Source organism: Jaculus jaculus, chromosome 14 (assembly GCF_020740685.1).
Source record: "Jaculus jaculus isolate mJacJac1 chromosome 14, mJacJac1.mat.Y.cur, whole genome shotgun sequence".
Classification (NCBI taxonomy): domain Eukaryota; kingdom Metazoa; phylum Chordata; class Mammalia; order Rodentia; family Dipodidae; genus Jaculus; species Jaculus jaculus.
The window spans coordinates 58,482,429-58,509,258 of NC_059115.1; the positions used below are offsets into that span (position 1 = coordinate 58,482,429).

The 26,830-nt window shown below is 43.8% G+C and overlaps 1 protein-coding gene across 1 annotated transcript in view; it reads right to left on the bottom strand.

Moving 5' to 3' along the window:
- The window catches only part of Mccc2 (methylcrotonyl-CoA carboxylase subunit 2), a 91,103-nt gene that overhangs the window by 39,079 nt on the left and 25,194 nt on the right, over nucleotides 1-26,830 (bottom strand). The window contains exons 6-8 of the mRNA XM_045134363.1: nucleotides 26,009-26,121; nucleotides 9,693-9,806; nucleotides 446-510 (exon numbers count right to left, since the gene is read on the bottom strand). Of these exons, the coding sequence (XP_044990298.1) occupies nucleotides 446-510; nucleotides 9,693-9,806; nucleotides 26,009-26,121 (292 nt within the window). The remainder of the gene's footprint in view (nucleotides 1-445; nucleotides 511-9,692; nucleotides 9,807-26,008; nucleotides 26,122-26,830) is intronic.

Genomic DNA, 26,830 nt, shown 5'->3' on the forward strand with positions numbered 1-26,830 from the left:
TGAACCACTTTGTGCATCTGGCTTTATGTGGGTCCCGGGGAACTGAACATGCGTAATCAGGCTTTGCAAGCAAGCTTCTTTAAGCACTGAGCCATCTCCTGAGCCCCTGTCGTCACCTTTATCACCTCACTTTCCTGTAACCTTTAGGAAATCCACTGAGTCCTTCAATCCCATCTGGAAAACAAAAACAAGCCTGGCACATACCAGACACTAAATGGAGGTTTGTTAAGTCAAAAAGAAACCTGACCCTCTAGTCACTCTGACACTCTCACTTGAAATGCAATTCTGCAGCTCAGAGAACTGGACCAGAACAGAAAGCTGGGAAGAAATAAGGTGGTTTGGTTTTGGCAAGTTAAACATTCAGAAAAAAAAAAAAAAAAAAGCAAAACTTTTTTAAACAAACAAGATGACCAGTCCAAAAAGGAAACCACCATTCCTGTTTCACCTGCAATGAAGATCAGCACCTCCGAGATCCTCGGCGGACACCTCCTCACCAGTGGCTGCTTTAACCTACGAGGATAAAAATCCACCATGAGACCGGCCCACCCAGGACACAGCATGCTTTCCTAACAAGCACCTCCAAACGTGACTACACCTAGTCCTTCTTCCACAGTGCTAATGAACTCTGTGTTTGCTCATGCTACCCCCAGGCAAACCAAGAGAATACTGATTAAAAAAAAAATCCAAACCACTGGGACCTCATGAAATTAAAAGGCTTTTGTACAGCAAAGGACGATTTGAATAGAGCAAAGAGGCAACCTACAGAATGGGAGAAAAAATCTCTGCCAGCCATACATCTGACAGAGAATTAAAATCTAGGATTTACAAAAGAACTCAAAAACTAGAAAGTGCTGCTTTCTTGGTGAACCTGATATCAGGGTGAGGGTGAAAGAGACAGACACTGAGGACTCAACACCTACCAAACAAGAGATCCAGACGCTCTCAACAGCCCATCACTGCAGTAGACTTAAAACACACCCAGCATGGCTCAGGGAATTTTGTGGAAGAAGGGGATGGAAAGATTGTTAGAGCCACAGGTTGGGACATTTTGCACAGAGACATCACCTCTCCCCTATAACTGACTGCTCCCACGAGAATGCATGACCCTCAATCCCCATGAGGATGGCCTGCATCCCCAGTGAGGAGGGCCCATTCGGAAAAGGGGCAAGGAGGAGGGAAAGGATGGTACCAACATATGTCATTTACATACTAAGTGTGTCCATATCTAATAAAAATAAAATTTTAAAAACTAAATAAGAAAAATGGGCTATATTAGGGAAGTAATGTCTACTATTATCTTGCTAAATGCATATTTTATGCCCACCAAACTGCTCTCTGAGCTCTTATGTTTATGCTGATATATTAATGCTATTCTCGCTTTTGTTTAAAGAAGCTTCTCTTTTCAGATGGCAGTGACTCAAAAGTCACCATAAATCAGGCATAGCAGCTCATGCCTTTAATCCCAGCACTCAGGAGGCAGAGGTAGGAGGATCAGACTGTGAGTTCAAGGCCAGCCTGAGACACTACATAGTGAATTCCAGGCCATCTTGGGCTACAGCAAGACCCTACATCAGCGGGGGGGGGGGGGGGGGGGGGACACCTCACCATAGTGCTGAGAAGTGACAGTGGAGTGTTCAGCACTAAATGGGATATCTCTATCACATCCTCCAAGGTCAGGGACCATTGCAAAAGAGGTGGCGGAAACAAATGTAAGAGCAAAAGGAAGGGGAGGGCTGCTTACAATGCTGTCATCCAGACATCCAGATAAAAAGTGGCCTTGATATTCATGACCTCACAGTGGCCTACACAAGACCTACATAATAGGAGGGGAAAATGATGGCATTGAAATAGTTGGAAAGAAGGGATTCAGTAAAGTGGGAAGTTAGGAGGAAGAAAGGGAAGGTAGTAAGAAGGGATTATGCTCACTGTACATTGTCTGTATTTATGGAAGCTATCAATAAATAGTCAAAAAATGAGCTATATGGACTGCAGAGATGGCTTAGCACTTAAGGCATTTGCCTCTGAAGCCTAAGGACCCAGGTTCAATTCCCCAGTACCCACATAAGCTAGATGCACAAGGTGGCGCATGCATCTGGAGTTCATTTGCAGTGGCGAGAGGCCCTGGTACACCCATCGTCTCCCTCCCTCCCTCTTAAATATTTTTAATAGGCTATAGAACTAAATAGCATTCCCAAAAGAAATGCAAATGGCCAATAACCATCTAAAATCATGTTCTACATCCTTAGCTAATAAGCAAATACAAATTAAAACTACTTTGAGATTCCATCTCACTCCTGTCAGAAAGGATATCATCAGAGTATCAAATGACAACCAAGCATGGTAGTGCATGTCTTTAATCCCAGGACTCAGGAGGCAGAGGTAGGAGGATCACTGTGAGTTCAAGGCCACCCTGAGACTACATAGTGAATTCCAGGTCAGCCTGGGCTAGAGTGAGACCCTACCTCAAAAAACAAACAAAATAAATAAAGCTTATGGCTGGAAAAGTCATAACCCCTAAAGAAAAAACTACTACTGCCTAACTAAATGGAGATATAATACCCAACAACATGCCCTCTAAATACTTATGTTTATGCCCATTTATTACTGCTGCTCTCACTTTTGGTTACAGAGGTTCTGTTTTCAGATGGCAATGACCATTGGGGAGATTCAACACTCAAAGTGCTGAGAAGTGACAGCAGAGTGTTCAGCATTAAGTGAGACACCTCTATCACACCCTCCAAGGTTTAGGGACCATGTGGGAGAGGTGGAAAGAATGTAAGAGCCAAAGGAAGGGGAGGAGTGTTAACAATACTGTCTTCCAGACACACAGTATCTATGGCACTCATGACCTTACAGTAGCAGACACATGGCCTGCATAATAGGAGGAGAAAAATGATGACATCAAAATCAAAATAGTTTGTAAGAAGGGATTCAGTGGAAAGGGGTTTCAGGAGAAGGGAAAGGAGAGTGATGGGAGGGGATTATGATCATGGTATATTATCTGTATGTATGGAGATTGCCAATGAGATATGTTAAAAAAAAAAAAACGAAAAGAAAAACCAACTCAAAAATTACTAAGAACATGCCCACAGCTCCTGCACAAGGGATGGAGCCTGAAAACTCACCCTGGCCTTCATTACACTGCCTCAACACAGTGGTAAAGCCTTGGAGCTAGGTACTACCTACCTGGTGAGCTCCTGCTTTGCCAACAAGTGACTGACACCCTATGATATTAACCAGGTAATACTGGCTTCTCCATAGTCCAAGAAGAGAATTCTTACACTTCAAACATAGTCCCTACCAGATATAACTTGCACATGTCTCATATCAGCTCTGTACTGTGTGGATTCCTTAAGGACAGGAACTGCGATTCATTCATCTCCAAATAAGTAAACTTGGTTTGGTGGCACACACCTTTAGTCCCAGCACTGAGGAGGCTGGGGTAGGAGGATTGCTGTCCAGGTCAGTGTGGGCTAGAGTGAGACCCTTCCTCAAAAAAAAAAAAAAAAAACTCAATAATTAGGCTAAAAATTCCAGTTATTATAAACTCTGTTATATGTTTAAGGCAGAAAAAAAACTACCTACATTACATAAATCTAAGATCCAGAGAAAATATAACCAAGGGCTGGAGAGATGGCTCACTAATTAAGGTGCTTGCATGCAAAGCCTAATGACCTGGGTTCGATTCTCCAGTAGTCACACAAAACACAAACTGGTATGTGCATCTAGAGTTTGTTTGCAGGGCTGCAGAGATGGCTTAGCACTTAAGGCACTTGCCTGTGAAGCCGAAGAATCCAGGTTCAATCTCTCTCCAGATCTCACAGCCAGACAAACTAAGGTGAGGCAAGTGCAAGGTCACACATGCCCACTAGGTGGCACAAGTGTCTGGTGTTCAATTGTAGTGGCTGAGGCCCTGGTACACCAATTCATTTTCCCTCCCTCCCTCCCTCCCTCTCTCTCCTTACAAATAAATAATAAAGTCCGTGTTTAAAAAACAGAAAGAAAACGTAAGCAAAAAAGAAAGACACTTCAAACAATAAATCAAGAATGACTTAATTATAGCCTGGGAAATTGCAACAGGAAAATGAAAGAAAAAATCGTTTAATGCTAACTGCCAGGGCAATCTGGCAGGAATTGTTTATTGATTCCTGCTTCTTTGGGTTGATTACTTTGTTACCTTCTCATCTTCAAACAGGAAAAGTTTTTTATTAAAATAACAAACAATCTAAAATACAGCAAAGAAATGACTATTATTCACTATATCAAAAGCTCCATCTTAAATAAAAACTCCACAGGGAGAGGAGGTAATTAAAATTTTTACATTCAATTATTCCACCCTCCGGAATCAATTATTGGTTCTTTCCAAAAAATTCGGTGTAAAACAACATTCAGCCCAGACAATAACTAATTATAAGAGGTGTCTGGATATTTAAGGCTGTAAAAAGAAATAAACAACAGAGAGACTATATTTATTTTCAGAGATCTGACTAATATCTACTGAAAAGTGAGGATTTGTCATCAGTTAGTATTTATTGAACACCCACAGCATATTTGATGCAGCAGCGATAGGTGCAAAGATGATAAAAGCTGGAGCAAATTAAAGGCGCTCGTTCTGCTGACAAATAACAAGTAACAAAGGATGCAAGAGAACAAAAGGCTCCTTCAGAACCTCATCTTATTCCACCATGCTAACCACTCAGAGCAATCGCCCATCAGCCCCATGCCCTATGTCACCACCTTTTTTTTTTTTTTTTTTTTTTTTGCCACTGTCAAGAATTGTGAATTTTCAACCAGATGGGGCTGCAGATGTTTCCTCCCCTAAGCATGGTCTTTCATGGGACACAGATGGAGGTTCAGCCCTGAGTAGAGGTTAAATCTGAGGCCACAGAGCAGACCTCGAAGACATCGTCTAAAGCACTTGGCATTTTTCTGGAGCTACAAACTGCCTAATCTCCCGAGGTTTGCCTCTACCGGTTCACTCATTTCCTGGTGAAGAATAAACAAGAGAAAGTGCGTAGCCTTCACTATGCAAAGTAAAGATTGGTTGGATGCATTTTCCTCTCAGAATACACACTGTTGCAGTCCGGTTCGCATTGCTGGTAGAAATCACCCAACCAAGAGCAGCTTCTGGGAAAAAGAGATTTATTTTGGCTTACAGGCTCAAGGGGAAGCTCCACAATGGCAGGGAAAAACGATGGCATGAGCAGAGGGTGGACATCACCCCCTGGCCAACATAAGGTAGACCACAGCAACAGGAGGGTGTGCCAAACACTGGCAAGGGGAAACTGGCTATAAAGCCCATAAGCCCGCCCCCAACAATACACTCCCTCAAGGAGGCATTAATTCCCAAATCTCCATCAGCTGGGAACCTAGCATTCAGAACACTTAAGTTTATGGGGGACCCTGAATCAAACCACCACATTCAGAACACCTAAGTTTATGGGGGACACCTGAATCAAACCACCACACACACAGTAGGAGAAATGTCAACAGACAGGTGTGGTGTGGGCTTTATGACCAATGCCTGGACTTATCCTGGTTAAAGCAGCAGCTCTTCTGGTCTATCTTATCTTCCATAACAGTTATTACAAATTCAACAATCACATGGGAAACACACTTATTGCACGTAAAGAGCTCTTTCTAGTAGTATTCTAAAACCAAATGTGTTCCTTAACAGACTTTTTTGTATGAGAGAGAGAATTGGTGCGCCAGGGCCTCCAGCCGCTACAATCGAACTCCAGATGCATGCACCCCCTGATGCACATGTGTGACATTGCACCTGAGTCACCTTCTGCATCTGGCTTACATGGGACCCTGAGAATCAAATATGGGTCCTTAGGCTTCACAGGTAAGCACCTTAACCGCTAAGCCTTCTCTCCAGCCCCTTTGATAGACTTTTGAGACAAATTTATTTGGGGGTACATAACTCACATTCTGTGAAATCTACCATTTTTAAAAAATATTTATTTATTTGAGAGAGAGAGAGGCAGAAAGAATGGTGTGCCGGAGCCTCCAGCTGCTGCAAACAAAGTCCAGATGCATGCGCCACCTTGTGCTCTGGCTTACGTGGGTCCTGGGAAACCAAACCTGAGTCTTCTGGCTTTGCGGGCAAGTGCCTTAGCCTGTAAGCCATCCCTCAAGCCTGAAATCCACTATTTTAAAGCATATAACACTGGCCTTTCATGCATTCAGTATTCACAAGGTTGGTGCATCACCACTTCCTAATTCCAGAATGCTTTATCCTTCTCAGAAAAAACCCACATTCTTCAGCAGTCATTCCTCTTTCTTCTTCCTCCTAGACCCTGGCAGCCACTGTTCTACTTTCCATCTCTGTGAATTTGGCCACCCTAAATATTTCACAAAATGGAGTCATCTTTTTCTTGTGTCTTGTGTTTCCCAATTCCATCCATGTTGCAGCCCGTGTTAGAACTTCACTCCTTCCTGCACCTGAATAGCATCTTGCATCTCACTGTGTTTATTAGAGTTTTATGATTGCCTGAACTTTTTTTTTTTTTCAGGTAGGGTCTTGCCCTACCCCAGATTGACCTGTAACTCCCTATGTAGTCTCAGGCTAGCCTCAAACTCACAGTAATCCTACTACCTCTGCCTCTTCCAAGTTTAAAGGCATGTGCCACCATGCCTGGCCTTAACTTTCTTTTTACCTAGTCAATATTTTTGGACTTTTCTTCCACAGTTTGTTATTCTGATGCGATGTGTCTGTTGACCCACGCCTCTACTGCTTTCAAGTCTAGAATGGTGACATGACACAAACATGACAAAGCAACAAATTCCTGACTGAAGATCATAGGCATGGAGCTGACCACAAGAGCTGAGGAAATGAGGATGATGTCATCCAGGCATCAAGGCTGGCGACCAGTGAGGCTGTACAGGACCCACTCTCAGAAGGACCCCAAGCTTAGACACTTATGTTCTGTAGTCATCCTCTTAAAATTCTTAATCTTTGGACCAGGCATGGTGGCACATACTTGTAATCTTAACACTTGGAAGGTAGAGATGGAGAGACAGCACCTGATATCAAGAGTCTGAGAACAGTGTAGGAAATGCAGCAAGACCCTATCTTTAAAAAAAGTTCAGGGCTGGAGGGATGGCTTAGTAGTTAAGGCATTTGCCTACAAAGCCAAAGGACCCAGGTTCGATCCTCCAGAACCCACGTTAGCCAGATGCACAAGGGGGTGCATATGTCTGGAGTTTGTTTGCAGTGGCTGGAGGCCCTGGTGTACCCATTCTCTCTCTCTCCCTCTATCTGTCTTTCTCTCTGTGTCTGTCGCTCTCAAATAAATAAATAAATAAATAAATAAATAAATCAGGGCTGGAGGGATGGCTTAGTAGTTAAGGCATTTGCCTACAAAGCCAAAGGACCCAGGTTCGATCCTCCAGAACCCACATTAGCCAGCTGCACAAGGGGGTGCATATGTCTGGAGTTTGTTTGCAGTGGCTGGAGGCCCTGGCGTACCCATTCTCTCTCTCTCAAATAAAGTACTTGTGATGGTTTGATTCAGGTGTCCCCCATAAACTTAGGTGTTCTGAATGCTAGGTTCCCAGCTGATGGATATTTCGGAATTAATGCCTCCTGGAGGGAGTGTATTGTTGGAGGCGGGCTTATGGGCTTTATAGCCAGTTTCCCCATGCCAGTGTTTGGCACACCCTCCTATTGCTGTAGTCCACCTTATGTTGGCCAGGGGGTGATGTCTACCCTCTCTGCTCATGCCATCGTTTTTCCCTGCCATCGTGGAGCTTCCCCTCGAGCCTATAAGCCAAAATAAATCTCTTTTTCCCAGGAGCTGCTCTTGGTTGGGTGATTTCTACCAGCAATGCGAACCAGACTGCAACAGTACTTTAAAAAAAATAAATAAATAAAAATAAAGTACTTTAAAAAAATCTTATCAAAAAAATTTAATCGGGCTGGAGAGATGGCTTAGCGGTTAAGCGCTTGCCTGTGAAGCCTAAGGACCCCGGTTCGAGGCTCGGTTCCCCAGGTCCCACGTTAGCCAGATGCACAAGGGGGCGCACGCGTCCAGAGTTCGTGTGCAGTGGCTGGAGGCCCTGATGCGCCCATTCTCTCTCTCTGCCTCTTTCTCTGTCTCTTTCAAATAAATAAATAAACAAACAAAATTTCTTTAGCCAGTTGTGGTGGCGCACGCCTTTAATCCCAGCACTCGAGAGGCAGAGGTAGGAGGATCACTGTGAATTCAAGGCCATCCTGAGACTACATAATAAATTCAGGGTCAGTCTGGGCTAGAGTGAAACATTACCTCAAAAAAATATATATATATTTTAACTATGACAAAGGGATCACAAAAGAAAGAAACATATTTTCTTCTTGCCTATCTTTAACAGTACCTTTTCCCCACTTTTGACCAAGCAGACCATATTTATACATTTTTGTTTTGTTTTGTTTTGTTTTGTTTTTTGAGGTAGGGTCTCACTCTGGTCCAGGCTGACCTGGAATTAACTATGTAGTCTCAGGGTGACCTGAACTCATGGCGATCCTCCTACCTCTGCCTCCAGAGTGCTGGGATTAAAGGCATGCACCACCACGGCCAGCTGCCCATGTTTATTCTTCAACAGGATCCACAAATTACTTAGCTGGTTTTACCAGTGGGTCACAAAGTCTTCTGGTATTAGAAATTCAGAGCATTTCTATGCTATTCTAACTTGTTCTTATTTAAAAAAAAATTTTTTTTTTCCCTGAGAGAGAATTGAGACAGGGTCTTATGTAGCCCAGGCTGGCCTTAAACTTGCCACATAGCTGAAGCTGGCTTTGAACTCTCAATCCTCCTGCCTCCACCTCCCATGAGCTGGGATTAAAGGCATGCTCCACCACACCTGGCTCAGGTTCTTTCTGAGTAAACCATGTGTAGCAAGACAGTTTCAGGTTCACTGAGATGAACTTCCAGACCAGGCACAGTTATGGAGGAAGGGATATTTATTGAAGCCTACAGGTCCAGGGGAAGTTCCATAATGGCAGAAAAAGCTGGCCTGCCTTCCCAGGACCAAGCAGAGAGAGAGAAGCACAAGCCAAAAGGTCAAAAGCCACACACACTTCAGGAACTCCAGCTAGGCACACTTTGCATATCTTTAGATTGAAATCTGAAACCCACCACCACAATTTAAGATCCACCCAGTGGCATTGCCTCCAGCCAGGTAGCCAGCAGATGCAAACTACAAACAATAAAGAACTGAATATATTGGGGGCCATCTATTCAAACCACCACACCATGCCTTCAAAAGGTTAGTATGTCAAAGATTTTGCCCTCTCTATTTCCTCTACTCCACATTTATTGTATCCTTCCCAGGTACTGTGCATATATAAGCACATAAAAGTATATTTTCCACATAAGTCATATACAGTCCATGATGCAGAATAGTTAAATTCCTAATATTCAAAACAGAGTTGTAGTTGCCAAGGCAGAGGAGGTGGCAAGGGTTCAATTGCACAGATGAAGTTCTGAAGATGGACATGGTGATAGCTTAATGAGAATATGAATACTGCCACTGGCTTTACAACTGAAAATTATTAAATGGTAAATGGTATGTGAGATATTGAATTATACAAATACATAAAACTTAACCATAATCTTTGAGAAACAATCAAAATTAAAGCATATTTTATGTTCTGTATACTTAAATTCAATAAATCAGTGATCAATCAGCTGAGATTATATTCTTACCAAGGGGGGTCCTGCCAAGAAGATGGTACCCTGCTTGCGTACAATGATGTTCTCATCAGCCATTGCAGGCACGTAAGCACCTCCAGCTGTACAGGAGCCCATGACTACTGCTATCTGGAAGGGAAGCAAAAGGGAAGGCATGAGATGCAGCTCAAACCGTAAACACCATGGTGTTTGAGCTCTAATCCCAACACTGCAGTGACTGGAGACTATTTCTAGCTAATCTCTGGACTCCATTTTAAAAATGGTGCCCTGGACTGGACAGATGGCTCAACAATTAAGGCGCTTACCTGCAAAGCCTAATGACAGGAGTTTAATTCCCCAGTATACATGTAAGGCCCAATGCACGAAGTAGGACATGCATCTGGCGTTCACTGCAGCAGCTGGAGGCCCTGGCACACCCATCCTCATTCTCTCTCTCTGCCCCCATGCCCAGCATAGTGGCACACGTCTTTAATCCCAGCACTCAGGAGGCCAAGGTAGGAGGATCACTGTGAGTTCAAGACCAGTCTGGGACTACATAGTGAATTCCAGGTCAGCCTGGGGTAGAGTGAGACCCTACCTTTATTTATTTATTTATTTATTTATTTATTTATTTATTTATTTATTTACACACACATACACATACATGAAGTCCTCTATGTCTAAAATACTTTTTAGGTGTGTGTAGTATGTTGTGCACTGTACCCGTCAAGTGTCAGTCTGGGCACACATGTGGCATGGCTCATATGTGGAGGTGAGAGGGATAATTCCAGGTGTCAGTCCTCACCTTCCACCTTGCTTGAGACAGGTTCTCTGCTTCTTATCGCTGCTCTCCACTCCATCTGCCAGGCCAGCTGGCAGCAAGCTTCCAGGAAATTCTCCTGTCTCCACCTTCCTTCTCATTGCAGGTGCCCCGGGGTCACAGATACCATCACACACCCAACTCTCACTCACACGTGCACGGCAAGCGCTTTGTGTACTGAGTCATCTCCCTAGCTGCCTCCTCCTCCCTCTGAGACACAGTTCTCACTGCATAGCTTAGGATGGCCTGCAACACACAGCATTCCTGCCTCAGTCTCCCAGCTGCTGAGATTACAGCTTCACGGCACCATGCCTGACTGGCATAGTGTCTTGACATCTTGCAGCAAGCCACTCTGAAGGGTTGACACCACACTGCAGGGATGAAGATCCCACCAAAGAGAACACTGGCCTGATGAACTATAAGCCCCAGAAGCTAGTGAGAGACGAGACCAGCACACAGAAAAGCTGTCCAGTGGGGAACTTTGAAATCTAATGATACTAGTGTGTCCTTAGTAATCACTACTTACCACACGGGAATGCTAAGATAATTCCTCAAATAAGTGTTTTCTTAATGGTTTATTATTTGTTAGAGAGAGGGAGGAAGGGAGGGTGGAGGGAGGGAATGGAGACACCAGGGCCTCCAGCCCCTGCAAATGAACTCTAGACGCATGCACCACCCTGTGCATCTGGCTTACACGGGTACTGGGGAATTGAACCTGGGCCCGTAGGCCTTGCAGGCAAACGCCTTAACTGCTAAGCCAACTCACCAGCCCAAATGAGTGTTTTGTGGTTTGTTTGGGTTTTTTTTAGGCAAGCCCAACAGATTGACTTTTTTTTTTTCCCCATGTTTGCTTTCTTAAAAATGTTTCATTTGGGGCTGGAGAGATGGCTTAGCAGTTAAGGCATTTGCCTGCAAAGCCAAAGGACTTTGGTTTGATTCCCCAGGACCCACGTAAGCCAGATACACAAGGGGGCAGATGCGTCTGGAGTTTGTTTGCAGTGGCTGGAGGCCCTGGTATGCCCATTCTCTCTCTGCCTCTCTCTCTCAAATAAACAAATAAAATATTTTAAAAAAATAAAAATTTTAAAAAAAATGTTTCATTTATTTATGAAAGAGAGAAAGAGCGATTGATTATATGTCAGGGCCTTCTGCCACTGCAAATACACTCCAGATGCATCTCGCTTTACATGAGTACTAGGGAATCAAACCCCAGTCCGTAGGCTGTGCAGGCAAGTGCCTTACCCACTGAGTCATCTCCTGCAGCCCCTTGTGTTTGCTTTTAAAATGGCTGCACTATTTACTTGTGAAGAAAACACAGTGGTGTTTTTCACTTATGTTAAGCTTGTTAATCACAAAGAAGAGTGCTTTGAATACACCCAAGGAAACATTCATTATCCTCATGTTTGTTATGGCAGAAAAATATAAGTACTAGTGTGTCTATCAAGATAGCACTGTGAGTGGATAAGTGAATTGTGGATAAATAAATTCTTTAAAATGAGGCAAAAATAAATACCGATATGATAAGTCTGCATGGTAGGTAAATACGTGTTCATTTATCTCTGCAACTTCTGTCTGACCATCTGAAATGTCTTATGGGGTTTTTGTTAGGTTCTGAAGGGGCCAAGGACACAATTTTACCTTCTTACCCTGTTCTCTAAAACAGAACACTAGTTCAGCTCAAACTATTTTAGTACTCCAGAAGAAAAAAAAAAAAATGTCAGGAACTTAGAGAAGAGTCACAATGATGTAAGACTCTAAAAGGGAACAGCTTTCAAAAATAAGACCTCAAGAGCTCAACAGGCAGAGTGAAGTTCCATTAAAAACAACGAGAGAGCAAGAGAAGAGAATAGCAACTGTCAGCAAGTATTCAACACGAGCACAGGACGGGGGCGGGAGGTGGGGGGAAGGATGGGAGGGATTATTCTGTCAGAACGTCATCATACCATCTGCTATGGAGGGAGTGCTTGTACCCCTCCCCCAAAATCCTATCTTGAAGCCCTAACCCCCAGTGTGATTTGGAGATGGAGCCTTTGAGAGACAACTGGGTTCAGATGAGGCCATGAGGGTAGAGTCCATGATGGTAGTAAGGACCTTATAAAAAGACACAAAAAAACTTCTGTCCACCAAGTGAGGACAAAACCAAGATGGGCACTTGCCAACCCCCCAGGCAAAACCTACCAAGCTGGCCTTACAGCCTCCAAGAGCTGTGAGAAACAAATGCTTAAGCTGCCCAGTCTATAGTAATTGGTTGTACCAGCCCCAACTGACATCATGACCACCCTGGCAGAGGGTTAGGATGGGAGGGAGAGAGGGTTAGTTGAAAAGTCCCACCAAGTAAGTAGCTGATGAGTTATTAGCCCCTGACTTCATGGACCATATATTGCTAAGGGCATTTCAGATGAACTTTCCATAGTTTCTCTGTAACTACAGGGGAAAATAATCCAATTCTCTAATGCCAGCTACCAATGCACAGAAAAGGACAGAATGTAGTAGACAGATTTTGGAATTAACCTCCAACAGTACTCACACACTGTTTAATCTCCCCTTGAGTACACGGTGAGTTTGTATTAACCCACAGGCAAGTGGGATTAAAGTCCCTTTAATCCCAGCGCTCGGGAGGCAGAGGTAGGAGGATCGCTGTGAGTTCGAGGCCGCCCTGAGACTACATAGTGAATTCCAAGTCAGCCTGGGCTAGAGCGAGACCCTACCTTGAAAAGCCACAAAAAAGGTATATTTGGCACAACACATGCACTGTGCCAGGAGAAATCTCTCTGGGACCTTCATCAGTATCAGGATAAAGGTGAACTTCAAGAACTCTACTGAGGGTAAAAGTCTCCCCTGTCACCAGGCAGGAGCTTGCTCTGTGACAGGGACAAGTCGAGGGGTCCTTCCTGCAGGGCACGGAAGCCCAGGCTCATTCTAAGAGTTAAATCATGAGCAAAAAGGTAGAAGGTGGCTGAGAGTGACATGTGTCTGACAGAAGCAGTACTTGTCATCATTTCCACAGGTAAGATTTTTTTAAATAAAAGGAAAGACACTGCTACAAACACAGGAACACAGGCAATCATCTGGGAAATCTTCAACCAAAACTACATCTCCTTCCAGATATTGCCCGGGCAAATGGACACTGGGCAAATGGACCTCCACTGCCCACTATGGAGTTGGAGATGCCTCTCCAGTTAACAAATCCTGGGGTCAATGCAACAGATTAGAAAGGGAGAAGAGTCCCAACTGCTTGATGGGAAAACCATTCAAAATGTAATAGTGTGCTTTCTCTGAAATCGCTTTCTTCTTTTTCAATTGTGTAATTGTGTGAAGCAGATGCTATCCGTATCACATTGCCCTACCTCGGCCTGAAGAACCCCCATTAACAATAAGAGGCACAAGATGCACATCCCAACTGGATAGCTGTCCAGAATGTAATGACAGAGACTACAATGAGTGGCCTGCTCTGCTGGCCCTGTGGTCCTTATGCTCATCCATGCTGGCTGGATCCTGGATCCATCCGGGATGGATACAATGCAAAAGTCCATCTATCAAAAACTGGTAGCCGGGTGTGGTGGTGCACGCCTTTAATCCCAGCATTTGGGAGGCAGTGGTGGGCGGATTGCCATGAGTTCAAGGCAATCCTGAGACTCCATAGTGAATTCCAGGTCAGCCTGGGCTAGAGTAAGACCCTACATAGGAAAAAAAAAAAAAAAGAAAGAAAGAAAAACTGGTGAAGCTTCTCTTTGCAGATGGCAGTAACCTTAAGATGACTCAGAAGGCATCATGGTGCTGGGAAGAAGTGACAGGAGTGCTCAGCACTGAAACATCTCTATCACACCTTCCAAGGCTCAGGGTCCATTGAGGAAGAGGTGGCAGAAAGAATAAAGAGCCAAAGGAAAGGTGGGACTCCTTACAACGTGCTCTTCCAGACACAGAATGGCCTGGATATCCATGACCTCACAGTGCCAGACGCTACCTACTTAAGACCATCATAATACAAGGAATAGATCATGACATCGAAATAGAGACTGACTGAGAGGGGGAGGGATATGATGGAGAGTGGAGTTTCAAAGGGGAAAGTGAGGGGAGGGAGAGAATTACCATGGGATATTGTTTACCATCATGGAAGTAGTCAATAAAAATAAATTTTTAAAAAATTGGGCTGGAGAAATGGCTCAGAGGTTAAGGCATTTGCCTGCAAAGCCAAAGAATCCAGGTTTGACTCTCCAGGACCCATGTAAGCCAGATGCACAAGGAGGCGCATGCATCTGGAGTTTGTTTACAGTTGCCGAAGACCCTGGCTTGTGCATTCTCTCTCTCTCTCTGTCTCCTTCTGTGTATCAAATTTAAATAAATAAATAAAATATGTATAGATATATAAAACCTGGTGGCTTGCCGGGTGTTGTGGCACACACCTTTAATCCCAGCACTCAGGAGGCAGAAAGATCACTGTGAGTTCGAGGCCACCCTGAGACTACACAGTTAATTCCAGGTCAGCCTGGAGCAGAGTAAGAACCTACAAAAAAAAAAAAAAAAAAACTGGTGGCTCATCAACCTTTTTGTCACAGGCTCAAATTTAATCAGAGGGATTTTGTCTTTCCTAGGCTCTATCCATCTTCATAATCATTTAAAATGCATCTTTAGAACAATGAAATAAGATTACTTAAATCCCTCAAAAAAAAATTACTGGAGTCTGAAACAAAGACAGCCAATAAGTTCAAAAATGAGCTAAACCTATATCCCAGAATAGCTGGGCATGGTGGCTCATGCGATTAATCCCAGCACTAGGGAGGCAGAAGTAGGAGGATCACCATGAGTTCGAGGCCACCCTGAGACTACACAGTTAATTCCAGGTCAGCCTGGACCACAGTGAAACCCTACCTTAAAAAAAAAAAAAGAGCTAAACCAAGGGAGGAGGAGAACAGAAGAGATAAGACAAGAGGGAGGCACCCTTAGAATCCTATTAAATCTTCAAAAAGACGGGCAAATAGGTGGAAATGCAAAGAACACTCAACAGTGAAAGGATGGAGAAACCTCAGTTCAACGCTGCTGGATAGATATTTCGAAAGAAAAGAGAGAAAGAGCACTTACTGCTGATGGAATACGGCTTACGGCTTAGAGCAAACCCAGGAAGAGGCCAGCTGTGCCACAGCAAGACTGACCTACAGCCGAGGGGCAGCGTAACATTACGCAGAGCGAGACCCTAGGAAGTAAACCTGGACTCCACTTCCGAAAACAGAGCTCGTGCTTAAAAAGCCCAATCCAGACCACAGGGCAGCAGCACGTCAGCTGAGGTGTGGAGAAGGCCCAGCAGAGGGAGCTTGAAGGAGGCCAGACCCCAACACTCAGCTCTTTGAACCAGGAAAGCAGGCTGGGGGTCCTCAGAGCCACCGTGCAGGAAGGAAAGATGAGAAGAGGCACAAAGGTCAAGTCCTACTGTGACTGTATCTCCTTGAAAGCAAAAATAGTGAATCCTACAAAGTCTACGGGTATTACCCGTGTGTGTGTGTGTGTGTGTGTGTGTCTGGAATTCACTATGGAGTCTCAGGTTGACCTCAAACTCACAGCAATCCTCCTACCTCTGCCTCCTGAGTGCTGGGATTAAAGGCGTGTGCCTACGAGCCTGGTGGTATCCATATTTTATACCTGAGAAGATACGGGAAATAAGAGGGTTATCATCGTAGGAGACATATTCTTAGAAGTGAGTGGATAAATGGATTTACAACGAGCAAGGTTATTAACTAACATTAAATAAATACAAACCTTGGGGAATAAAACAGAATTTGAGTAAGGAATCTATTAATCATTGTCAACATGCACATATAACATAATGAGTTACGCCTTAGTCTGTTCTGCATTGTTATAACACAATACCTGAGGGGGGATACTTTCCATAGACAAGAGGTTTATCTGGCTCACAGTTTGGAAGAATAAAAGTTCAAGATCAGGCAGCCCTTTTTGTTTGCGCTCTAGTAAGGACCTTTTGACTATATCACAACCTGGCTAACAAGATTCTGGCAGAAGCATGTGCAAGAGAAAGAGAGATTGTAGAGCAAGATAAAAGCAAGTGGCTGGGGACCAAGCTTCCAGCAGAGAATTCTGGGGTACAACACATGTCTAAGCCTCACCAAGTCATAAACAATTGCTTTAAGGTTTTTAATTTGTTTGGTTTGGTGTTTTGTTTTATTTTGTTTGTGAGATACGATCTTACTCTAGCCCAGGCTGACCTGGAATTCACTATGTAGTCTCAGACTGGCCTCGAACTCATGGTGATTCTCCTAACTCTGCCTCTGGTGGTGCTGGGATTAAAGGCATTCACCACCATGCCTAGCTGCAATTGTTTTGTATAATAAAGTATTACATATGTTTTTAGGGCTGGAGAGATGGCTTAGCAGTTAAGGAACTTGCCTGCAAAGCCTAAGGACACCGGTTCAATTTCCTAGGACCCACATAAGCCAGATGTACAAGGTGATGCATGCATCTGGAGTTTGTTTGCAGTGGCTGGAGGCCCTGGCATGCCAATTCTCTCCCCTCTCCCTGTCTCTCTCTCTCTCTCTCTTTCTCTGTCACAAATAAATTTTTAAAAAAATAAATAAATAGTCGGGCATGGTGACACACACCTTTAATCCCAGCATTTGGGAGGCAGAGGTAGGTGGATCACTGGAGTTCGAGGCCATCCTAAGATTACATAATGAATTCCAGGTCAGCTTGGGCTAGAGTGAGACCCTACCTTGAAAAACAACAACAACAACAAAAATTAAATAAATAAATAAAGATGTTTTTACCACTCCAACTAAGCCAAAGTTTTAAATAACAAAACAAATGTTCAAATATAAGAAAGGGGCTGAGGGTATGGCTCAGTGATAGTGTCCGCCTACATGCATGAGGACCTGCAAAAAAAGGGGAATGGAAGGAACAAAAAAGACTTAGGATGTTAGATGCACTTTAACAGATGCATTTTGAATAAATCTAGTATTTCCCATTGCAGGGAATGCATGAAGCTAAAAAACCTAGTCTAAGCCAGGTGTTGTGGCACATGCCTTTAATCCCAGCACTCAGGAGGCAGAAGTAGGAGGATCACCATGAGTTCGAGGCCACCCTGAGAATACAGAGTGAATTCCAGGTCAGCCCGAGCTAGAGTGAGACCCTGCCTCGAAAAACCAAAAAAAATAAAATAAAATAAAAAATAAAAAATAAAAAATAAATCTGGTATTGTTTTAATCCCAAAGAGTGAATCAAGTAGGAGAAATTTGGATATATCTAGTTATAAGCGCTAAGTGCACATAAAGCCAGATGCAAAGTGGCACATGCATCTGTCATTCATTTGCAGCAGCAAGAAACCTTGGAGCAGGCGGACACACACACACACACATACACACATAAAAATAAATAAGTAAAAATATTTTTAAGAGTTAAGTGCAGCTGCTGGATATTTAAAAGACAAAAAGACACATGCTCTGACAAAATGTTTACACAGGGGAAAAAGCAAAGAATTAATGCTGACATCAAAGCAGCAATCTTACATCAAGATGGCACCAAAGCAGACAGCTGACCATGGCGAGGGAGAAATCAGCAGAGGAAGACAATGTGCTCACTGTTTAGTTTGAGCCTAAGTGTGAAAAGGCGAAAGGAAAGGGTGTCACTGAGCACTTCTACCACTGGCTGTGGGAGGTGTGTTTCTCCACACCAAGCAATCAGTTCTCCACAGCACGCAGTGCGTTGTCCTCTCATTCAGTTCTGACTGTATCCGGATGGCCGCAGGTCCTGCCAGGCTACCACCCCCTTCAAATGCTAAACAGAAGCAGAAGCATCACTCTACTCTACTTCTGGCTGACCAGTATTTAATGGGGGCTCTCACTACCCACTCCTTGAGTTTGGCAGCTCACAGAACTCAGGGAAGTACTTAGTTTATTATTTTTTTAATCATTTTTCAAGCTTTTTTGGGGGGTGTGAGTGTGCGTGCATGCACACACATGCTTGTGAAGGTAGAAGACAACTTTGGGTGTTGATCCTCATCTTCCACATTGTGTCGAGGCAAGGCCACTTGTTTACTGCTGAGTACGCCAGGTTAGGTGGCCCCCGTGCTCCCAGGGATTCTCGACTCTGCCTCTTGTTTGTACAGCAAGTGCTTTTACCCACTGAGTCATCTCCATCCCTGCTAGTTTTATTACTCAAGGATAAAGGGCTGTCACCATGAAGATAGGATGCACCCCCTTCCCAGCACTCAGACATGTCTGTCAAGTGGGGAGCTCTTTGAAAAGCCCATAGTTGGGCTGCAGAGATGGTTTAGCAGTTAAGGTGTTCTCTCTCTCTCTTCTCTCTCTCTGCTTGCAAATAAATATTTTTAAAAGAAACATTAAAGTAAAAAATATAAAGTGGGGGCTGGAGAGATAGCTTAGCGGTTAAGCACTTGCCTGTCAAGCCTAAGACCCCGGTTCGAGGCTCCATTCCCCAGGACCCACATTAGCCAGATGCACAAGGGGGCGCACATGTCTGAAGTTTGTTTGCAGTGGCTGGAAGCCCTGGCACGCCCATTCTCTCTCTCTCTGTCACTCTCAAATAAATAAACAAAAATAATTTTAAAAATATACATAAGGTGATGAGCAATGAAACAATCAGGAGGAATTGGTGTTAAAATTATAAATGTCAGCTGGGCGTGGTGGCGCACGCCTTTAATCCCAGCACTTGCACTCGGGAGGCAAAGGTAGGAGGATCATTGTGAGTTCAAGGCCACCCTGAGACTACAGAATAAATTCCTGGTCAGCCTGGACTAGAGTGAGACCTTACCTTGAAAATAAATAAATAAATAAAAGATTATCAGACTGAGCATTGGAAAAAAGAAGATCAATCTTTGAGGAACAAAAGGAAAGTGAAGTGAGTGGTAGTGTTTTCCCAATAGGATGCGAAGTGCACGGAGCATGGCCTTCTCAGAACAAAGCCACATCTGGAGCGCAGGCAGCTTTAGAGTTTATGCACTGGGGAAAGGACTAACATACATACTCAAGACAGTACACAAGAAAAATTAGAGCTGAAGCCTGGCGTGGTGCACATGCTTTTAATTACAGCACTCGGGAGGCAGAGGTAGGAGGATCACTGTGAGGCTGAGGCCACCCTGAGACTACATAGTGAATTCCAGGTCAGCCTGGGCTAGAGCAAGACCCTACCTCAAAAATAAAAATAAAAAATTAGATTTGTTTATAATTCCAAGAAGTTCTTTAATATATAGGAAAGTAGGCTGGAAAGATGGCTTAGTGGTTAAGGCATTTGCCTGCAAAGCCAAAGGATCCCGGTTAGATTCTCCAGGACCCACATAAGCCAGATGCACAAGGGGGCGCATGCATCTGGAGTTTGTTTGCAGTGACTGGAGGCCCTGGCACACCCATTCTCATTTTCTTTCTCCCTCTCTCTCTCATATAAAGAAATAAATATTTTTTAAAAATATGAACTGGAAAGATGGTTTAGCAGTTAAGGCATGTGCCTGCAAGCCTAAGGATCCAGGTTCAATTCTCCAGGTCCCATGTAAGCCAGATGCACATGGTGGCACCTGCATCTGGAGTTCATTTGCAGTGGCTGGAGGCCCTGGCCTGCCCATTCTCACTCTATAGCTCTCTCCCTCCTTTTATCTCTATAATCAGTAAGTAAAAAATGAATCTTTAAAAAAAAAACTTTTAAAAAAATATAGGAAGTTAACTTTTAACCATATATGGCTCAGGGCTGGAGACATGGCTCAGAGGTTGAAGGTACAAGCTTACAGAGTCTGATAGCCCAGGTTCAATTTCCCAGTGACCACATGGGACCAGATGCACTGGGTGACACATGCATCTGGAGTTCAGCTGCAGTGGTGGGAGGTCCTGGAGCACCCATGCGCGCTCGCTCACACTCTAGCTCTCTTTCTCTGCTTGCAAATCAATAAATAATTTTTTCTTTTTTATTTTATTTATTGATTTGCAAGCAGAATGAGATAAAAGACAAAGAGAGAATGGGCACGCCAGGGCCTGTAGCCACTGCAAATGAACTCCAGACACACATGCCTCTTGTGCATCTGGCTTACATGGGTCCTGGGGAATCAAACCTGGGTCCTTTGGCTTCACAAGCAAATGGCTTAACTGCTAAGCCATCTCTCCAGCCCACAAATATTTTTGTTTTGTTTTTTGAGATAGGGTCTCACTTTAGCTCAGGCTGACCCGGAATTCACTATGGAGTCTCAAACTCATGGTGATCCTCCCACCTCTGCCTCCCGAGTGCTGGGATTAAAGGCGTGCACCACCACACTCAGCCCACAAATATTTGTAAATGTAGCTCAGTAAAAGAAACACGGATAAGAAAAAAATCTTAGGAAACAAAAACAAAATAGGCAAAAGGAAGGCCTTCAGCTAAAGGTATATTAGATGTTTTAGATTTCCTGTTACAGGTAGGGACTGGTTAAGCAAAAAGTATGCTCACTATTGGTAACTCAGGCCCAGAAAGCCAAGCGCCACATGTTCTCTCTCATATGTGGATCCTAGCTACAGATGATTGGCCTTCTGCGTGAGAAGGAAAATACTTAGTAGCAGAGGCCAGTAAGTTAAAAAGGAGACATAAAGGGAAGAGAAAGGAAGGGAGAAGGGTACTTAATAGGTTGATATTGTCTATATGTAAGTACAATGATTGAGATGGGGAGGTAATATGATGGAGAATGGAATTTCAAAGGGGAAAGTGTCAGGGGGGGGGAGGGATTACCATGGGTTATTTTTTTATAATCATGGAAAATGTTAATAAAAATTTAAAAATAAAAAAGTATGCTCACTATTAATTAAAAAAAACACACACACACAAAAAAAAAAAAAACTAAAGTACCTCAAGCTGGCAAACAGGGCCTACTGCGAGTCAGAAGTAGTTATGCCCCAGGGCTGGTTGCCATCCTGAGGGGCTGCAACCTAGAAAAGGATGGACCAGCTAAAGTTCAGGCCTAGAATTAGATTATCCCCCACAGGGAGCTGTTGGCCAGGGAGACCCATGAGGACCCCAAAAATTGCCAAAATACTTATTTCCTGCCAGAGATAAAAGTTAAGTCCTGATTGCTGAAGACACTACAGGCTGTGGTCATAGAACATCAGAATACCTTGCTGGAGCCGGAAGGGAAAGTAGCTCCCTCCTGACTAGCCCTCATGGTACTGCAGAGCCCTGCTGGGACCGCCAGAGGACAATAGTCACCAGCAGCATGGGTAAGCAGGGGCCCTGCAGACTGTGAAATCAACCAGCCAAGCTGGGCATGGTGGCGCACACCTTTAATCCTAGCACTGGGGAGGCAGAGGTAGGAGGATCGCTGTGAGTTCAAGGCCACCCTGAGAATACAGAGTGAATTCCAGGTCAGCCTGGGCTAGAGTGAGACCCTACCTTGAAAAGCCAAAAAAAGAAAGAAAGAAAGGAGGGAGCGAAGAAGGAAAGAAGGAAACAGAGAAATCAACCAACCAGACAAGAAGTACACACTTGTGCAATAGTGGAATGTAGCCCATATAGTTAATCAACTGTTCTCTAATTAGACACAAAGTCCACTCAGTGGGAGGGAATTCATGGTACTGAAAACCAAATCAGAATCTTATGGTCAGTAAAGATCTCCTAAACAACCTTGCATTCCCCTTTTAACCCAAATTGCTCTCATGCCATTTTATTTTATAGATGGCAGAGAAAATGGAAGAGAGCCTAGATCCATCAATAAGGCAAGAAGATAGCCAACTGCCCACCATGAGACTTTCCACCTCTACCACAGCTGCCAGGGCCCAGGAGAAATTGCAGAGCAAGCAATGTCATGAATACTGCTCTTACTGCTAGCCTGACAACCAGCCCCAGGTTGATGGTGACAGACACTCAGAATAATCAAAACCTATGAGAGCAGAATTCCAAGGACTTCAAATAACACTAAATCGGACTGCCAACAGGCCTGGAATGGCTCAGGGAATATCACAAAAGAGAGGTCGGAAGAATTATAAGAACCACCAAGCAGGCAAGAATACCATCCCCATGGGCTGGAGAGATGGCTTAGCAATTAAGGTACTTGATTGTGAAGCCTAAGGACCCCAGGTACAATTCTCCAGGTCCCATGTAAGCCAGATGCACATAGTGGCACATGCTTCTGGAGTTCATTTGCAATGGCTAGAAGCCCTAGCATGCCCATTCTTACTCTCTCTCCCTCTGACTGTAATAAATAAAATAAAAATAAACAAAGAATACCATCATCTGTTACCCCACAGGGACTCATTGAGGCCTTCATGACCCCACAGTGATTACCATAACCCCACTAAGGAGAGCCCCAAGGTAACAGGAGTTGGGGTGAGCAAATAACAGTATATAACCTGCCCTAATATATATAAAATAAATTTCTTCTAAAAGTATCTTTAGCTGTAATTTCCACTTGGCTTTACCAGCATGGTATCTGCATAGTGGATCCTGCACAGATATCAACTGACTCCTAATTGCAGTTTTAGAGTTTCTACAGGAGATGAATGGACAAAACAGCAGGGCAAAGGAGCACAGAAAGTGTCTGTCATGGTGTCCCATAACATAGGGTGCTACGGATTAACATATGGATTATTATGGTGCCCCACAAAGATCACCCAAATGCTCATGTGTCCAAAGCTTGGCCGTAGTTGATGGCACTAAGGGAGGTGGTGTCAGCTGGAGAAGGCGGGGTCTACTTGGAGACAGTAGATCACGGGCTAAGGCACAGTGGTGCACACCTTTAATCTCGGCACTTGGGAGGCAGAGGTAGGTGGATCACTGTGAGTTCGAGGCCAAAAAAAACAAACAAACAAAAAAGTATCTTTGGGCTAGAGAGAGCTCAGAGGTTAGGGGGCTTGCCTACAAAGCCTAACAACCTGGGTTTGATTCCCCAGTACTCACATAGTGGCACATTCACCTGGAATTCATTTACAGTGACTAGAGGCCCTAATGTGCCCATATTCTCATTCTCTCTCTCTCTCTGCTTGCAAATAAATAAGTAAAAATATTAAAAAAAAAAAAAACTGGAGAGATGGCTTAGCAGTTAAGGCACTTGTCTATAAAGCCTAAGGACCCAGGTTCAATTCCTCAGTACCCACATAAACCAGATGCATGAGGTGGTACATGTGTCTGAAGTTTGTTTGCAGTGGCTAGAGGCCCTGGAACGATGGTTTTCTCTCTGTCTCTCTCTCTCAAAAATATAATATTAAAAAGCAAGAACATTAGCAGACGTGGTGGCACACACCTTTAATCCCAGCATTCGGGAGGCAAAGGTAGGAGAATCTCCATGAGAGACTCTACCTTGGGGGAAAAAAAAAGCAAGTATATCACAGGAGGCAGACCTTTGAAGGAAGGGTGAGGTTTGTCCCTGCTCCACACACTTGCTCTTTCTTTCTCTCACCGTTTTGCTCTCCCTTGCTCTGCTTCCAAGCCACTGTGTATTACTAGCTGTGCTTTACAACATGCTTCCTACCATGGGGATCTGCCTCACTGAAGCCCAGAAACGAGGCCAAACAACCATGGGCTGAGACCTCAGAATCTATTGGCCAAAACCAATCTTTCCTAACAGGTGTGTGGAGAGCCAGCTTGAGCTCTGGCTGCTCGTGCTTGCTGGTCTGGCTTCTCTCTCTTTCTCTCTCTCTGCTGTGGATATATGAAGCAAGCTGGCTTCTTCTGCCATGATGATATTGTTTTTATTTATTTTATTTATTTATTTTTTTTTTTTTTTGGTTTTCTGAGGTAGGGTATCACTCTAGCCCAGGCTGACCTGGAATTCACTATGTAGTCTCAGAGTGGCCTCAAACTCATGTGCTTTTAAATATTTTTATTTAATTATTTATTTGAAAGAGAGGAGGAGAAAGTATGGACACATCAGTGACTCTTGTCACTACAGATAAAGTCCAGATGTATGTGCCATTTTGTGCATCTGGGTTTACATGGTGTTGCAGTCAGGTTTGCATTGTTGGCAGAAATCACCCAACCAAGAACAGCCTGGGTGGAAAAGGGTTTATTTTGGCTTACAGACTCAAGGAGAAGCTCCATCATGGCAGGGGAAAACTATGGCATGAGCAGACGGTGGACATCACCTCCTGGCCAACATCAGGTGGACAATAACAATAGGAGTGTGTGCCAAACACTGGCTATAATACCCATAAGCCCGCCCCCAACAATACCTCCAGGAAGCGTTAATTCCCAAATCTCCATCGCTGGGAACCTAGCATTCAGAACACTTAAGTTTATGGAGGACACCTGAATCAAACTACTACACACGGGTACTAGGGAACTGAACCCTGGCCACCAGGCTTTGCAAGCAAGCACTTTTAACCACTGATCTATTTCCCAGCCCTCTACTGTTTTTTTTTGTTGTTGTTTGGTTGGTTTTGGTTTTTCGAGGTAGAGTCTCTGTTTAGCCCAGGTTGACCTGGAATTCAATGGTCTCAGGGTGGCCTCAAACTCACAGTGATCCTCCTACTTCAGACTCACAAGTGCTGAGATTAAAAGTGTGCACCACTATAACTGGCCTTTTATGTTTCATTTATTCACTTGTTTGTTTGTTTGTTCTTTGGTTTTTCCAAAATAGGGTTTCACTCTAGCTCAGGCTGACCTGGAATTCACTATGTAGTCTCAGGGTGGCCTCGAACTCATGGTGATCCTCCTACCTCTGCTTCCTGAACGCTGGAATTAAAGGCATGCGCCACCATGCCCAGCAGTTTTTTTTTTAACTTTGTTTTTATTTTTATTTATTTGAGAGAGAGAGAAAGAGGCAGGCAGAGAGAGAGAGAGAGAGAATGGGCATGCCAGGGCCTCTAGCCACTGCAAAAATGAACTCCAGACATATGTGCCACCTTGTGCATCTGGCCTATATGGATCATGGGGAATTGAACCTGGGTCCTTCGGCTTTGAAGACAAGTGCCTTAACCACTAAGCCATCCCTCCAGCCCCCTTTATTTTTCTTTTTTTTACTCAACATAGCTTTTTTTAAACTTATTATTTATCTGAATGAGAGAAAGAGGCAGAGGGAGGAAGGGAAGAAGAGAAGGGAGGGAGAGACAGAGAGAAAGAATGGGCATGCCAGGTCCTCCAGCTATTGCAAATAAACTCCAGGCACATGCACCACCTTGTGCATCTGGCTTTACATGGGTACTGGGGAATCGAACCTGGGTCCGTAACTGCTAAGCCATCTCTCCAACCCCTCAACATAGCTTGAGATTTTTGTTGAGAGGTACAATTTTATTTCATTGATTTTAACAGCTAAAATCTATGACTCTCCTACTAATATTCATGAATGGACATTGCTCCAGCAGAAAAGCTACTGTGAAGTGACTTCATATGTAATCTCCTTAGACCTATGCTAAAGTGTCCCCTTGGTGAGTTTACCTGTGCAGTCCTACATGACAGTTGAGGAACAATTAACAAAAGGTCCTAACTAAAGGCAACCTTATAATCCTTTTCTGTGAGAAAGATTACATTCTGTACTAAATTCTGTTTCATTTTAGGTCATACTAGTGTGGGTAATTAGAAAAGGTATTTGAAGTAAAAATAATACACCTCATTAATGAAGTATTACCTGTGTGATATTCTCAGAAGACATCACTGCCTGGTTATAGAATATGCGGCCAAAGTGATCGCGATCTGGAAAGGTATCTGCTTGCCAAGGTAAGTTGGCCCCTCCTGAATCAACTGAACAAGAAAAGTGAGAGAAATGAGTGCATCTCTACAGACAGCACAGGGAAACCTGCATCAGGACATAATCAGTTCTCATCACATTCACAGAAAGTTGCTCTAGCTCACTAAACTTCTAGTAATTGCCCCAGGTCCCCAAATGGAGCAAAAAAAAAAAATCAGTTCTCCCCCAACCTATGAGGTCTGTGCAGAATGCTGTATGAATACTTAAGACGTTGCATCCTTTAAAGACCAGCAAAAGACCTAGAAATACCATAAATTCACCAGCTGAATATTAAAAAAAAAATCATCTACACAGAATTCACTGATAATATTCACGTTGCTTCCTAGTACTGTTTTTGTTCTTGTTTGTTTTGTTGTTAGGTTTTTGATGATTCTTTTTTGTTGTTGTTGTTGAGAGATGGTTTAGCTGTGTAACTTGAACTTGTGATCTTCTGCCTCTGCCAGTTGATGCTGATTGCCATTCCTGCCTGAGGTGGGAGGTAAGAGTGCCTGCCACCACTCAGGAGTGAGGCTGGAGCATGGGAAGCTAGCTGAGAGTTCTGTCTCAAAACATCAACAACTCAAAAGTGTCACCAGTCAGGTTCCAAACAGAACTTGACAGCAGTGTGATTACAGGTGTGTTTCCTGAAATAAGCAATAGAAGCCATTTCATAAATCTATCAGGACAACACAGAGTAATGTTATGTAAGCCCTGAGTCCAGCA